Source organism: Pimephales promelas, chromosome 7 (genome assembly GCF_988280905.1).
Source record: "Pimephales promelas chromosome 7, fPimPro1.hap1.1, whole genome shotgun sequence".
Lineage (NCBI taxonomy): Eukaryota > Metazoa > Chordata > Actinopteri > Cypriniformes > Leuciscidae > Pimephales > Pimephales promelas.
In genome coordinates, this window is record NC_142775.1 from 16,432,475 (window position 1) to 16,448,195 (window position 15,721).

Consider the following 15,721-nt stretch of genomic DNA (forward strand, 5'->3'; position numbering starts at 1 on the left):
CTTATGTTGCTCCAAATAGGTTATGTGTTGTTTGAGTTCATCGGCAGGTTTGGGACATGACTGGGCTCCTTCGCTGGGGACTCGTTCACCTTCCCATCTACCTCAGCGTGGACAAGGCTGGACTCATTAGCTGGGACAGTGCTGGACTCCTTAGATGGGGCAGTGCCGGACTCTGTCCTTTTTCCATCTAACTTAACGTGGGCATGACTGGCCGCAGCAGGCTGGACTCTGGAGAGTCGATGCGGGCCCCTAAAAATCTGAGATGGAGGACATAAAGCTTTCCTCCTCGACCGCGGATCAGAAACCATAGCCGGATCTGGTACCGGGACCATGGAGGGACCACCCCAGGGCCCAGGCAATACTGACTGAGTAGATGCGACTTCCGATGCAGACTCCCTTGACACTCGTCTTCGCTTTCCCAAACGCAGACAGCAATAAATAAAACACAGATTTATTTAACAGACAGAAAACAAAGATCCACGAGGAAGCAAACAAATGTTGACAAGACTAGACTAATAAACTTTACAATAACATGAGGCTAGAACTAGCAGGCAGGATACAAACTCTGAAGACTCTAAGCCAGTTGATTAAAGTTTGTGAATAAAAGCCTAAATTCAATCTGTTAATCATATAAAGCAATCGTTTTCCATCAAAAATATCTTTATTTGAGTTACGAAGATGAACTAGTCTTATTGCAACAACGTAAGAATGTTTCATTTTTGGGTGAACAACACTTTAAGCCACTATGAAAGAAATCAGTATTCGTGGGATAATAGCCCTATTCCATGTCCTCTGAGGGCAGAACAGCTGTCAAAACAGTCCTATATTTAGGTCGTTGCACTCAAAATCTTGTCCTTCCTTCATTAGAATGTGGATCACAAGATAGACTAGCGGTTGTTTGTTTACATAAGAGCACAGAGCAGGGGCCGTTTCAATAAGGAGGTTCAACCCACTCTGAGTTAAAACTTGAACTCTGAGTTGACTTACCCTGATGGGAAACTCTTGAGTTTTCGGTTACAGAACAGCTGAAATTAGTTAGTTCAATCAACTCTTAGTTGACTTGAGTTAAGCATATGCCACAACTCTAAAAAGTCATTATCAATGGAGCACAGATGTTGAGTTACCATGGCAACAGTGCCAGACCAAAAGAGGTCTACATTATTTCTCAGCAGAACTTGATGTGCTTCTGCAAGCATATGGAGAGTATGAACACATTTATTTTATTGTTTTTAAATATCGGCTGCAGCAGCGAAGAGAGTTTTAGCTTGGGAGAAAATAGTTGCTTGAGTCAATGTGTAAGTTTACATTTTAATTGTACAGTGTTGGGTGTAGGCTACCTGACTCTACAAACATTTGACATATTAAATAACTACTAAATAGAAATAGCATCAAGCATATAGCAGTGCAGCAACATTTTTGACATAGGTCTAATTCTGTTTTCACACAATTAAATGAATTAATTCTCATTTGAGTACTCAGTCAACAGAAAGAATGCTGAACACAGGCTGAATGCTGGAACGCCAATGGCTGAGGGAATTCCTGGAGGGACTTCATCAGAGCCAATCCCGAAGATTTAAGGGCCTTCATAAAATGGTTATTATTATTATAGGCTATTTTTGAAATTTCCATTTATTTTACTTTAAGTTGGGTTTTTTGTTGGTCCCAACAGATTCTGATAGTAATATCTGTCTCAAGCCTCCTGTCCCGAAAGAACCCCAGGCAATTGTAATCAATACACCAGAAATGATGACAAATAGTATTATAAAGTTTACTCAATCAAATGCTCATCTTCACAGGGCGATGGGAATGAAGAAACAGTTTCTGCTGCCACAGAAAGGCCTACAGAGGTTTACATTACGTGTCTACAGAGGTTTACATTTATCTGTCTATATCTACACATCAAACCATCAACACATTCACATTTCTTTACATTTTTACGTGGAGTAGCCTTGAGAATCTACGTTGAGAAACCATCAGAGTCAGTTACCATGGTTTACTGGCGCAACATTTTTTCTTGTTCAAAAGTACACATCTTATAGGGAATAAAAAGACTACACTTTGTGTTCACAGTTCCATTGCAGACTTTGGAGGCCCCTGTTAGTTAGGTATAGTTAGGTTAGGTATACATTGGTCAGAGTTACAGGTCCCCTCTTGGCATGTTTAAAAAAATGCATTTTGAATGTATATTATGAAAAAAGATCTGAAAAGAACTTGTCAATTTTGTTTCTTCAAAATGACCACAAACACTTAGTAATTGTGCATGTGTGTGTGAGAGAGAGAGAGGGGGGCTAAATCAACCCGGTAACACCACTGCAGAATAACAAAAAGCAAGAGTGGTTTAACATTCCAGGGGGTTCTTCTAAATGAATGAAAAACTGAGAGGAAATACAGGCACATTCTGTTCGTTAATTCTGAATGAAAAAGTTTAGGGCTACTGCTGTGAATCCATGGCAGCATGATTCTATTCTCCTGGTTTACTAGGCTCTTAGCCATCTTGAAAGGACTATTCAGTGAGCAAGTTGGAAAAAAAAAACATGACATTATAGTAAAAACTATATAACAAGCAACCTAAACCTAGGCATATGTTGATGTTTCTTAATGCATTTAAATATATGTATTTAGAAATACTATGAATATATTTAAAAGTGTAATTCTATAAATTAATTAGGCTGAAATACGCAGTACATACCAGCAAAAATATCACTTGCTGTCGGCACAAAAACATTGTTGGCACATTTGGGGAATTTCAAAACGACTTTGAACACGGCTCAACAAATCAGAATCAAGAACCAGAACTAACCGTTTTATAAATCCATATTGACCATAAGTCAGATAATTACAAAATTAAATACAAGCATCTCACTGTCACCTACACAAGACAGGAGACCACATCTTTAGTGAAGTCAACACAGTTTATTCAAATTACACACTTAAAAACTTTTTCTATCTTAAGCATGGCATGTAGTGTCAGCAGAATCTCAGTACTAAAGTTGTTCTATATAAAAATATTTTAAAATGTACAGGTTAATTTCAGAGCAGAAAAACTACTCTTACGCCACAAAGATAACTCACTAAAGTTGTGCTAACATGATGGTCTAGTAGTATGTCTCTCTTTCCATCCAACCTGCAAAGAAAGAAGAAAGATACTTTTTATATTTTTACAGTTGGAAAATAGAAAATGACACAACTGACAATCTACAATACAGTGCGATTGGTTAGAACAAGGGTGCAGATTACCTCCAGGGTTCCTTCTAAGGACGAGCTTTCTGATTTCATCATAAATAAAGATGAGAAGAGAGTATGGGAAGGCACAGAACCACCAACTGAGCCTGTATAAAGAGTGCAAAACATAAACCAAAGAAGCAGGCAAGAAATAACTGTATATTTGTTTTATACAACAACATTTTAGCCTACTTGAGTGGGTACATCCTGAGAGCCACATCCATGCCAGGGCAGTAAGACAAGAAAGCCGCTAGTGCTGTTTCCTCAAACAATCCAAAGATCAGGATTTTGTTCCTGTAGTAGTAGGCCAAAAATGTGGTAAATAGACAATAACGGAATGAAAATCTCCTCAAGAACATGGCTTATGCTCATTCAGAGCTCATTTGTTCACCCAGACTCACTTCATTCCCTGCTGGAAGACAGAATTGCGCCTGGTCTTGCAGATAATCAGATCGGCCCACTGCACAATCACAATACTGGCGAAGAATGCTGTGTGGCAAGTGAACTCCACAATCTTTCTCTGTTCATATGTCTGAGAAAACATAACACTGTGTTGGTAAAATACTAATCAAAAAGTATTGCTTAAGAAGACTACATGATATTTAAAACTTGGGTTCTGGGAGTATAGCCCCAATCCAAAATTTTTATTTCATTACGTTTTCTAAAGTAATATCCTACTGTACTACATTCATTTTAGCAGATGTACAGCTAAAAAAGACTTTTAATATATTTTGTATTAAATAAATGCAGTCTTGGTAAGCAGAGGAGACTTTCTTTAAAAATCCCAAATTTTGAACAGTAGTATATACATTTTAAAAATGTCTTTCTCTTATGGGAAAATAGGGGATTATCACGCTGACACGTAGTACTTCCGCATTCAGTGATCTTTGCGCACTGCCACTTCCGTTGAATCACTCTGGCGAACTGATGACGGACATTCCTTGTAAATTAATTAGTCTGATTCACTAAAGTGCCGGTGTCGCCCGAAAAGTGATGGCTGGCCGCGGGAGCGCGCGCAGCGCGTTAAAGATGTATCGCCCATTCTCTTTACAAATGCAGTTGCTTTTATGTGAATCAAACAGACATAACGTGCAAATGAACATCACTCACCCAGTACTTTTTACCTATTAAAATACCTGTAAAGGGCCAATACAACCATTATACTGCAGTATTTCACCTGCCAAAAAGTGATTGAAGCCTCTACTTATTGATTGAAAGGTTATTTCTGCCCTGAAATTAGTTGATTATAGTCATGAGGGTTAAATCTGACTGAGTATAACTCACCTACTACTTTTTTAACCTATTAAAATACCTGTAAAGGGCCAATATAACCATTATAATGCAGTATTTCACCTGAACAAACAAACGCACTAACGTTACCTTGTTTTATTAAGCGAACCGCTTCAATCCACTTCTTCCTTATATTCAATTCAGTCGGGAATCCATGAAAACTTAAGTAGGGTTGGCGTTGTTGGTTAGATTTACAAAGTGGAACAGAGCAGTGACATCTAGCCTTCGTTTCGGCCATTGTTGAACTGCGTCGGAAATGGACATGCACAAAGTTGACAAATCCCGCCCATGAAACCCAGAAGCGTGATAATCCCCTATAGAGCAATACTGTTGACACATTACACAAAAATGTATCCAATCAAATGTTCTCTAGAATGAGAATGCTCCTCCCCCTTGCTAGAATGTAGCAAATCATGGTTCACATCTGTAACATAATTCATAATACCTACCCACTGTTGCCCGTAGCTGTCCTCCAGGTCATTAAGATATTTGTCATCCCAACCTACACGGATTCCTAATAGTCTTGATGGTAGAAAGCCATTTTCGGCAAGAATGACAAAGTATGCAAAAAATCCAGCCAGAGCCTGAATCATACCTTCAGAACCAGACAAGATCTTGCATTAAAAATCTTATTTTAATTGTGTAGCAATATTGACATGTTCTAAGGACTGTGAGAACTCAACATGCTAACTACATGCAAACTATTTGGACAACTAGAACAAAGCCACACATGGCCACCTACCTATCTGTCCATATGCAATGCTAATAAGTCTTTCATTCACCAACTTGTCTGTTTTAGGATTTCTGGGTTGTCTCTTCATGATATCACTCTCGGCAGCCTCATATGCCAGAGAAATAGCAGGGACCTTAAAAAAAAAAAAAAAAAAAAAAAAAAAATATATATAACTGTCATCTTTTGGTAGAAAGACCAAATGCAGGTGTGAAAAAAAAGAAAAGAATCCAGTGTGTTCTGCACTGACCATGTCTGTTCCCAGGTCAATACACAGAATGGTAACAGTTCCTAGAGGTAAGGGAATGTTTGCGATAATGAAGAACAGGAATGGTGTGATCTCAGGGATGTTACTGGTCAGGGTGTAAGCAATGGACTTCTTCAAGTTGTCAAAGATCAGGCGCCCTAGTGTGGAGAGAAAACATTAGTAAAAGAGCCCACAACATTGACAAGAGATGAATAAAGGTTTTCCGTACCTTCTTCTACGCCTGTGACGATTGAGGCAAAGTTGTCATCTAGCAAGATCATGTCAGCAGCCTGTTTGGACACATCTGAGCCAGCAATGCCCATAGCAACACCAATATCAGCCTTCTTCAGTGCTGGAGAATCATTCACACCATCCCCTGTTACAGCCACAATGGCTCCCTTTGGAACAGAAATTATATTTTAACTAGTGGTGGGGCGTTATCGGCATTAACATAAAGTGAAACTCTTATCGGCCCATAAAAAGAATATCTATTCTCAAAGTTGGGTTGGGAGCTGGGTCTGTACTACGCAAGCTATTATGACTTGATATTTTAGCGCAGATGTATACCAAGCCGAATTGCACTGTAAGGGGGCATTTAATATTAATATATTGAAACGTCTGTTTATCCATACTCCCTTAATAAAGGATTCCAGACATTAGAAAAATATTAGTCTATGCGTTTTATATTTAATATGAGGGAAATACACATCCGTAACAGACGTGACACACAATAAAACTTAAACTTCGTTTTGTTTTTTGTTTTTTTTAAATGAGTGATCGTTTCACTTGATAAGACCCTTATTCATCGTCTGGAATCAATTAAAGCCCTTTGAACAGTTTGCACTGAAACTGTCTTTCGGACCTTGAACTGTTTTGTTACCAGTAAAGTGCATTATATGGAGAAAAAACCTGGAATGTTTTCATCAAAAACCTTAATTTCTTTTCGACTGAAGAAAGAATGACATGGATATCTTGGATGACATCGGGGTGAGTAAATTATCAGCAAAAGTTTTTTTTTTTTTTAAAGTGAACTACTCCTTTAAGGTGAATTTCCTTTTGTATTAATTGTATCTTAATATTAATCAATGTTTCATCTGCCAATTGCCTGGATTTAAAAAAATATGAAGTAAATATAGCAGACAATTAGATAATCACGACATGACACGGAATTTATTTTTAGAATATATTCAGAAGTTCAGTCATTACCTGTCGCTGACACCCCTCGACAATAATCAGTTTCTGCTGTGGTGACGTTCTGGCAAACACAATTTCTGTGTGGTACTTCAGAATATCATCTAGCTGTTCAGCCGTGAGGTCCTTCAGGTCTCCGCCATGAACCACACAGGCCTTTGCATCTCTGAAAAAAGACATTCACTGAGTTATGAGATGTATGTCAAGGCAAGTTACAGTAACATTTTTAGTAAAACTAACACACGGTGATACCTAGGGTTGACCTCATTGACAGGTATATTCAAGCGAGCTGCAATGTCTTCCACAGTCTCATTTCCCTCAGAAATAATCCCAACACCCTTTGCTATGGCTTTTGCTGTGATTGGATGGTCACCGGTTACCATGATAACCTAATAGTTCAGAAATATTTGTGTAAACTATAATTATGTAATAAATTCAGCATATATGCTGGACTCGCATCACTGCTTTACCTTGATTCCTGCACTTCTGCATTTGCCTACAGCATCAGGTACAGCAGCACGTGGAGGGTCGATCATTGACATAAGACCCACAAAGCACAGATTGTCAGTAGGGAAATTCACATCCTCAGCATCAAACTTGAAACCTTCTGGAAACTGATCATCAGGGAGGAAGAAATGACAGAAGCCTGTAGGAGAAGATCGTAAATGATCAGTCCACAGTTTGCTCAGGTGAACTCTCAACCAAAATTTGAAGAAGCAGTTTTTTTTCTCTCTTTACCCAAAACTCTTTCTCCAAGGCCCCCAAGCTCCAGATAAGCATTCTGAAAGGATTCTTTCATTTCATCATCCAAAAGCTGTTCCTTCCCTTGGATCAAGATAGTAGCACATCGTTCCAGGATTCTCTCCGGGGCTCCTTTCATGACCAGCAAGTGTTTAGACTCTGCGCCACCAGTTGGGTTCTTGTGCACCGACAACTACCAAAGCAAGCATCAGACCAATTTAAATAATGGTGAGATGTATTTTATTAATAGTATGTGAAAATTTGGGCTGTCATTTGAACATATATATATAGTGTGATTACTTAGATGAAAAAAAACACAAAATAATGTTCCTACCAAGCTTGAAGTAACAGCATCATGGTTTAGTAAATTCACAATTCAACACAGACTAGGGGTGTGGCAGTACATGTATTCGTATTGAACCGTTGGTAACACTTTACAATAAGGTTCGTTAGTTAATATTAGTTAACTACATTAGTTAATATGAACTAATAATGAATAGCACATATACAGCATTTGTTAATCTTTGTTAATGTTATTTTCAACATTTACTAATACTTGATTAAAATCTTGCTAACATTAATTAATGCACCGTGAACTAACATGAACAAATGATGAACAGCTGTATTTTCATGAACTAGCATTAACAAAGATGAACAAATGCAGTAACAAATGTATTGCTCATGGTTAGTGCATGTTAGTAAATACATTAACTAATGTTAACTAATGAACCTTATTGTAAAGTGTTACCGAACCGTTTCGGTTCGAGGCTTCCGGTTCGATACGCATACAAACCGAACGATTCCTTGGACCATTTTTCTTGACGACAAAATTCGCACACAACGTTGCGCAACATCAAATGGCAAGAGTAATGAAAGTGGAACGAAACTGCGGTACTCATTATGTGCTTCACGGATCGTTTATCAGTTTGGACCAGCAACATCTGTGCAGCCATAGATAGTAAAAGAATTGGACAGAGCGACCCCAAATATTATGTAAATAAATATCTATTAAAATGTTATTTTTATTATGTGATGAGCAAAACATTATTTGTTAATCCTTAAAAGATGACTCCCATTTATAAACCTGAAAGTTTCAAGATGTAGGAAAACAAGTTGTTTTTTCTTTAACAAATAGGAAATTTCTCTGGCATTTCTTTCTTTCTGCTTTATCGAAAACGTACCGAACCGTGACTTTAAAACCGAGGTACGTACCGAAACGTGATTTTTGTTTACCGTTACACCACTAACAAAGACCCACTTAATTTGACTAATTAAATGGTTTACTTAAAAAAAAAAATCTTTTTTTATTTGCATTCCAAATAAGAATCCGTCTTATTTTTACAATATGTAGAAAGATGTAAGATCCTAAATCCAGTACCTGATATTTGTTTGTAGAGTTGAAAGGGATTTCCGCTGCTTTCTTGTACTTTTCTCTCATTTCTTTCACTGATCCACAGCAAAGCTCAATGCATTTCAGCAGAGCAGATTCAGACGCATCCCCAGCAACATCTCTCTAAACATTTAAACACACAAGTGAGATATTTCATTCTATCTATCTATCTATCTATCTATCTATCTATCTATCTATCTATCTATCTATCTATCTATCTATCTATCTATCTATCTATGTGGAAACTGTTATATATTCATCAAAAACAAACCTTCAGAATTGGCACATTGGTCTGTTCGGCCAGGAACACAGCCCTGTTGCAGAGCCCAGCAACACGTGCCAATGAGGCCCAGGTGGCCGAGCTGCGGTCAAAAGAGGTCCCGCTCTGATTCTCTGTGGTGTCAGCCTCATGGATCTGGTTATCAAACCACATGTGAGCTACAGTCATGCGATTCTGTGTTAACGTGCCAGTTTTATCGGAACAGATGGTTGAGGTTGAGCCCAGGGTTTCAACGGCCTCAAGGTTCTTAACCAAACAGTTTTTCTTAGCCATTCGTTTAGCTGTGAGGGTGAGACAAACCTAAAGAACGAGAAACAGAGAGTAGGTGTCATGCAAATATAAGGGCCTAACCTTCAAACAAAGTAAATTTGAATTAACTTACTGTGACTGTAGCAAGAAGACCTTCAGGCACATTGGCCACAATGATGCCAATGAGAAAGATAACAGCCTCCAACCAGGAGTAACCAAGAACAAGAGAAAGAATAAAGAAAGAGAGACCCAGGAAGACAGCCACGCCTGTGATGATGTGGATGAAGTGTTCGATCTCAATGGAGATGGGGGTGCGCCCAACCTCTAGGCCAGACGCAAGCGTTGCAATTCGACCCATTACAGTGCGGTCTCCGGTGCTGATGACGATGCCACGTGCAGTACCTAAAACAAATGAGAAGCAGAGGATACCAAAGTATCAGGCTTGTGTTTTAAAAAATAATGAAGAAATTAAAACTCTATTAAGCAAAAACACATTAAAGTGTTTGAAAGTGACAGTAAAGACATCTACTATGTTACAAAAATGTTTATTTCAAATAAATGCTGTTCTTTCGAGCTTTCCATTCAGCAAAGGATCCTGAAAAAAAGTTTCATGGTTTCCTCAAAAATATTAAGCAGCACAACTATTTTAAACATTTAAAATAATATAAAAATATACAGAGAGTGTCAAATCAGCATATTAGAATGATTTCTGAAGGATCATTTGACACTGGAGTAATAGCTGCTGAAAGTTACATTTTAAAATATATTCAAAAAATGTTTAAAACTATAATAATGTATTATATATAACTGTATATATGAAACTGTAATAATATTTCACAATATTTCAGTTTTTACTGTATATTTGATTAAATAAATGCAGCCTTTGTGAGCATAAGGCTTCTTTTCAAAATATCTTACAACCCCAAACTTTCTAACCGTAGTCTATGTAAAATAAATTATATTCTTATATGACGCAATTTAAATATGTGATACTGCTATTATACAACAGTTTAATAAACAAAAAGTTAATATCATGTGAATTATATTTTAGACACAATATCGCCAGTTACTTCTTTTTTTTTTTGACAATTATTGCTTTGGCAAAAAAAAAAAAAAAGTAGTTCCAAATAAAACCACATGAGAATTAACCACTGGTGTTCCTGTAAATTAATCGAATCAGAAAAAGAAAGTGTTTAATGACTCGTCATAAAGACAGTCACTTTTCGCCACCTATAATGACTAATAATAAAGGAAAAGTGTCAATATAAAAATAAAAAAAGTGTATGAATTTATTTACAATGAAATCTAGAAGTGAAACTGAACATCTGTAGTGAATGAAAATATAAAATACCTTCTACACAATTGGTGGAAAAAAAAGCAATATTCCTGGTCTCTAGAGGATTATCATTTGAGAAATCCGGAGACCGTGTCTGAGGCTCTGATTCTCCAGTCAGAGAGGAGTTATCCACCTTAAAACATCCAATTTAAAAGATATGCTTACATAATGCCACTGCCACAGAAAGGAAATGAAGTTACACACTACACTGATCAGGTAAAGTAAGAATTAGAGGCTTATAATAACCTTGCAGCCATGTGAGCCCACGATTCTTAGGTCAGCAGGGATCCTGTCACCACCTTTTACTTCCACCAGATCACCAACCACCACTTCTTCAGCATTAATTTGCTTCTTTTCACCATCACGGACAACCAACGCTTGCTAGAAACGAAAAAAAAAAGTGTATAATCTGAACATAAAACACATAAGACAACACAAAACTACAATGCATTTAAGCTTATTAGTTTATTAGGTTTGAAGACAGAAATGTTTAATGGAATGACAAAAAATAGGACTAAAATTAGGAAGAAATATGTACCTGGGGAACCAAATTCTTGAAAGAGTCCATAATTTTTGAGCTTTTAGCATCTTGATAGTACGAGAAACATCCGGTGATGATGACCACAGCTGATAACACAACTCCCAAATAAAGCTGCATTGCACAAAGAGATAGACATGATTAGATATAATACATCCAACAAAGGAATAGGGTTGCACCAATGTGAACATTTGTCTGATACCGATAATTCTTTGTATTTGAAAACTGATAACTGATATATTGGCCGATAAATATAAATCCAAATTTTTATATAGATTTTGAGCGCCTGATTACAAAAGCAAAAGTCTCACCATAAAAAGCCATGTCCCAAGCACACAATTATGTCCTCATTATAATTTTATATAGCTTATATGACAGACTTGAGCTGCACATGTTGTACTTGACAGTATTGTCCTTTTTTGAAGTGATTCCAATCATATTTCAAGCTAGTTAAAAGCATCATGGCGAACTCTTCTGAAGTGTCGCAGCTGTAGGAAATAATATATTTATTTTTAATATATAGGCAATATTTTCTTATCAGGCCAATAACAATAACATTAAAAATGAACATAATATTGGCAGATATTATGTTGGCCGATATATATCGTGCATCCCTGTAAAGGAACACACATATTTTTCAGCATTGCCTCTCACATTGTCATTGGCAGGCTCATCCTCCATTGCTGCCTGAATGCCATATGCAAGAAAGCAGAGAACAGCACCAGTCCACAATAGCATGGAGAAACCACCAAACATCTGCTTACAGAACTTCACCCATTCTGGGGTAGTTGGAGGTGGAGTGAGGGCATTAGGGCCATCACGGATCAGAATCTCGGCCGCACGGGTGGTTGTGAGACCCTGATCAAGTCAGAGAGAAGACAATGTTACTTACTGTCCACTAGGGATTTATTAAAAGTAATTTTGTAAAAGAGAGAATAAAACTTGGAGAGCTTACTCTGCTCAAGTCTGTACCATATTTACGGTGGAGCTCCTCCAAAGTCAGTTTGTGATCATCCTGAAATAAATATTATTCCAAGATTTTTCAGTCTTTTTCAGAAAAATTATTATACAGTGTATTATACCGAAACAAAACTGTAAGTAAAGACTTACCAAATTCACTTCCTTTTTCAGCTCATCCATATCACTCTCCTTCTTCTTGATTTTGTTCTTTTTCTTCCCTCCTTTCTCTGACGTTGCCGCCAGTTCATATTGGTCCCGTCCATCCTGAAATAGATGATTGAAACATTAAATAATAATAACTTTAGGGGTTCTTGGCTGTGACAATTGTTTACTGAGTTATGTTATAATTCACATGGAATAAATTAAATATAGCCCGACCGATAAAGGATTTTGAAGGCCGATACCGATACAAATATTTGTTGGTTTTAAAATCCGATATTCCGATATATCGGCCGATATATATATATATATATATAATTTTTTTATTTTTTTATTTTTTTCAGAAACGCACAACAAAATATTAACAGATTTCCCTAACATTAGTTATTTATGAGTTTTAATATAAATGCAGGATGTGTGCCCTCTGGTGGACAAACTATACAACTCCAACACTCAAGCGTGTTTCGTCCATTTTTATTTTATTTTTGAAATATTAATTTAAAATGCCGATACCGATAGTTTGGAAAGTGCCTATATCAGCCGATAATATCGGTCTGGCTCTAAAATGAAATGAAACAAAATTTCTGTCATTATTTACTCTTACATTGTTTCAGACCACGTATCTTTCTTCAGTGGAGCACAAAATGAGATATTGTGAAGACTGTGCTGGTAGCTCTTTTTCATGCAAATAAAGCTTTCTGAAGCTTCTAAAAGGGATTCAAAATCAACGTAAAAGTGGTTTGAACACTTGGGTTCTATATTCCAAGTAGCCAGAAGTTATACAATATATTTAGGTGAGAAACCGGCTGACATTTACACCTTTTTTTTACGGATAATATTCTCCTCCAGTAGGCTGTTAACTCATGCAACCAGATCATTGCATCAGTGAATAGCAACTGAGAACCAAATCAGTTTGATTCATGGATGAATCATTTAGACTGATTCTTTAAATTGGACCAACAGATTCATTGGAAAGATCTGGTTCAAAAGAATTCATACGGCTTCAGAAAACTTGGAAAGTGGTTGAACGGACTACTATTGAAACACTTTAGTGCTTTAACATCCCTTTTTAAAGCTTGGACAATTTAGGGTCTCAGTCATTGTAACTGTGTCAAAAAGAGGAGATAAAACTTCAAATTTTCACCTCTTGAGTTTTGGAGAAGTTACAGAAGTTTAGAACAACATGAAGGTTGATGTAATAACAACAGAATTTTTTGGTCAACTATACCTTTATTAAAAAGAAAATTAAGCAGTATGTAATGCAAATATGATATTTTAAATGCATGCCCCCCCCCCCCCCCCACACCTCCCCCCCCCCATTAGGCTATTACTTGTATCATATCTCATGGCATTAGCCTACCTGCCAACCTCCCGATATCTCAATGGTCTTTGATGTATACCGAAAAGATCAGCTTTCTGAGGACATGATCTGATACATGGAACAAACAAGTCTAAAAATGTTCTGTGGCACAAAGCCAGTCTCAACTGGGGACATTGAAGCAACTATGTCACCTTGGCCTCTATCCAATGAAAATAAATTACCAGAAGCAACAAAGCCTTTTCCCTCAGTACATTTCCGCTCCAAAAAAGAGCACGAGTATGCAACGGTGGGAGTATCATTAGTTAATCTCAGAATATTTGTGAGGGTCACACATTCACAGACAAACACTAGCACAAGACTTCCACTCATGTTTTATTTAGCTGTGTCCAGTCAAACAAAGGTCACTGCAATTGTTGCTTCAGGCATATTATGCCACCTTCAAGGTGACCAAGAGGAGTGTGACGGGAACAACTGTTTGTGAGAATAAAACATGTTTCATCAGTTGCAAACAATCCCACTTAACACCCAACCAAACACATTTGTTTGATTGTACAGTGAAAGAACCTGAGTCTAGACACTCTGAAAATAGCTGCAGTACATCATGAGGCAAGCAGCTACATGTTGACATATTTTTTATATTCTTATTAAAACGGATTAGAATGGTTTGTGGTGATTCTGGTGTACTGACCTAGATAAGCCACACCATGTTCTTGAGGGGAGGAGAGAAAACTCCACTCAGAAACAACAGCCTGTGACTGTGGAACTAGTTTTAGGAAGTGCGTAAGAACATGTGCAACTATTGCGCAAGAGCAATTGCAATAAAGTAGCAAACACAGTGGAAGCACAGTTTTAAATCATGATTCCACACTGAGTATGTTAATAGGCCCGGAAAAAGCGATGAATAGTAATACTTCATGCACTCCACAGGTCATAATGCAGCCTACGACACTCCTACTTCAAAATGAAATATACAACGCAGCAGTCACAGAATATGCAACAATAAACCACTCCACAGAATCTGACATTTTTATTCCATTCAGTTATCTAGTAGCCTATATTATCTAGTAGCCTACTCACCAGCTAACTTAATATATGCTATATAATAATTTCTTTTCTGAAAATAACTGTCATAAAAGCATCTTGAACTCCATTAATCTAAATATCAAATATGCTTCAAATCAAACGCGTATTATAAAACATATTTTACTTACACCAACTCCCATTTTCGCTTGTGAACGGAGACTGTGCTACTTTCTGTTCACTTTTCAAAGTCCTTTTCGAATGTCTGGAGCAGAGCATCAGATCAGCAGCGCCTCTGCTGCTGCTCAACTCATGCGAGGCTCGATAACACGTCTGTGTAAAAACTGAACAACCAATAGGAAGAGAGCAAACTCTGTGTGTACCCCGCCGTGTGTCTTTTTCTGTGTGAGCACAAAAGTAGAGAGAAGAGAAATATCTAAGATTTGACTTTGAATCCACCGAGAACGTTTTATATTATGTTTTACTGCTCTTTGCATTACTCTAATAATTATTATAAATATGATAAAGCTTGTCTCTTCAATAGCTTGTCAGATAATAATACATCAGAACAGAATAAATAAACTTTCACTGATTAACTAAAAGTGTTAATTACACAATTAAAGCAGACAACTGGAAGTTGATGTACATAGCTTTGACTAATTGTGGTAATTAATTTACACTATTAGTTAATATGCTATTAAGGAATTAATACACAATGACACATTGAATTTATAGCAATTCATGTATTACTTAATCTATTAATCATATAGACGTTTTATTAGTTGTTGCTGATGCAGTAATAATCAATTAATGGTTTAGTTCTTCATGAGTCATACATTATCTCGTGATTATCTGTGCATTAGTTAAACATGAATGAATGCATATTGGTGTAACCGTATTGTAAAGTGTTCCTATTAATACAGAAAAGCATGATTGCAAACAATTTAAAGGGTTAGTTCCCCAAAAATTGTTTTCATGTTCCAAACCTGTAATGTGAACACAAAAGACGATATTTTGAAGAATGTTGGTAACTCGACAGTTGACAGT

The 15,721-nt window shown here is 37.0% G+C and overlaps 1 protein-coding gene across 1 annotated transcript; it reads right to left on the minus strand.

The window, feature by feature from the left end:
* Positions 1–2,893: 2,893 nt before the first annotated feature.
* Positions 2,894–15,002, minus strand: atp1a1b (ATPase Na+/K+ transporting subunit alpha 1b). The gene is made up of 22 exons (XM_039687848.2): positions 14,866–15,002; positions 12,325–12,438; positions 12,170–12,229; positions 11,869–12,072; positions 11,215–11,328; positions 10,923–11,057; positions 10,692–10,809; positions 9,474–9,742; positions 9,083–9,391; positions 8,800–8,934; positions 7,419–7,614; positions 7,151–7,326; positions 6,933–7,069; positions 6,696–6,846; positions 5,719–5,887; positions 5,493–5,647; positions 5,255–5,378; positions 4,962–5,107; positions 3,624–3,754; positions 3,415–3,516; positions 3,238–3,329; positions 2,894–3,124 (listed from the first exon to the last, which is right to left on the minus strand). Exons 1-22 carry the CDS (start codon positions 14,875–14,877, stop codon positions 3,096–3,098), a joined length of 3,078 nt encoding a protein of 1,025 aa, XP_039543782.1. The 5' UTR covers positions 14,878–15,002; the 3' UTR covers positions 2,894–3,095.
* Positions 15,003–15,721: the final 719 nt, after the last annotated feature.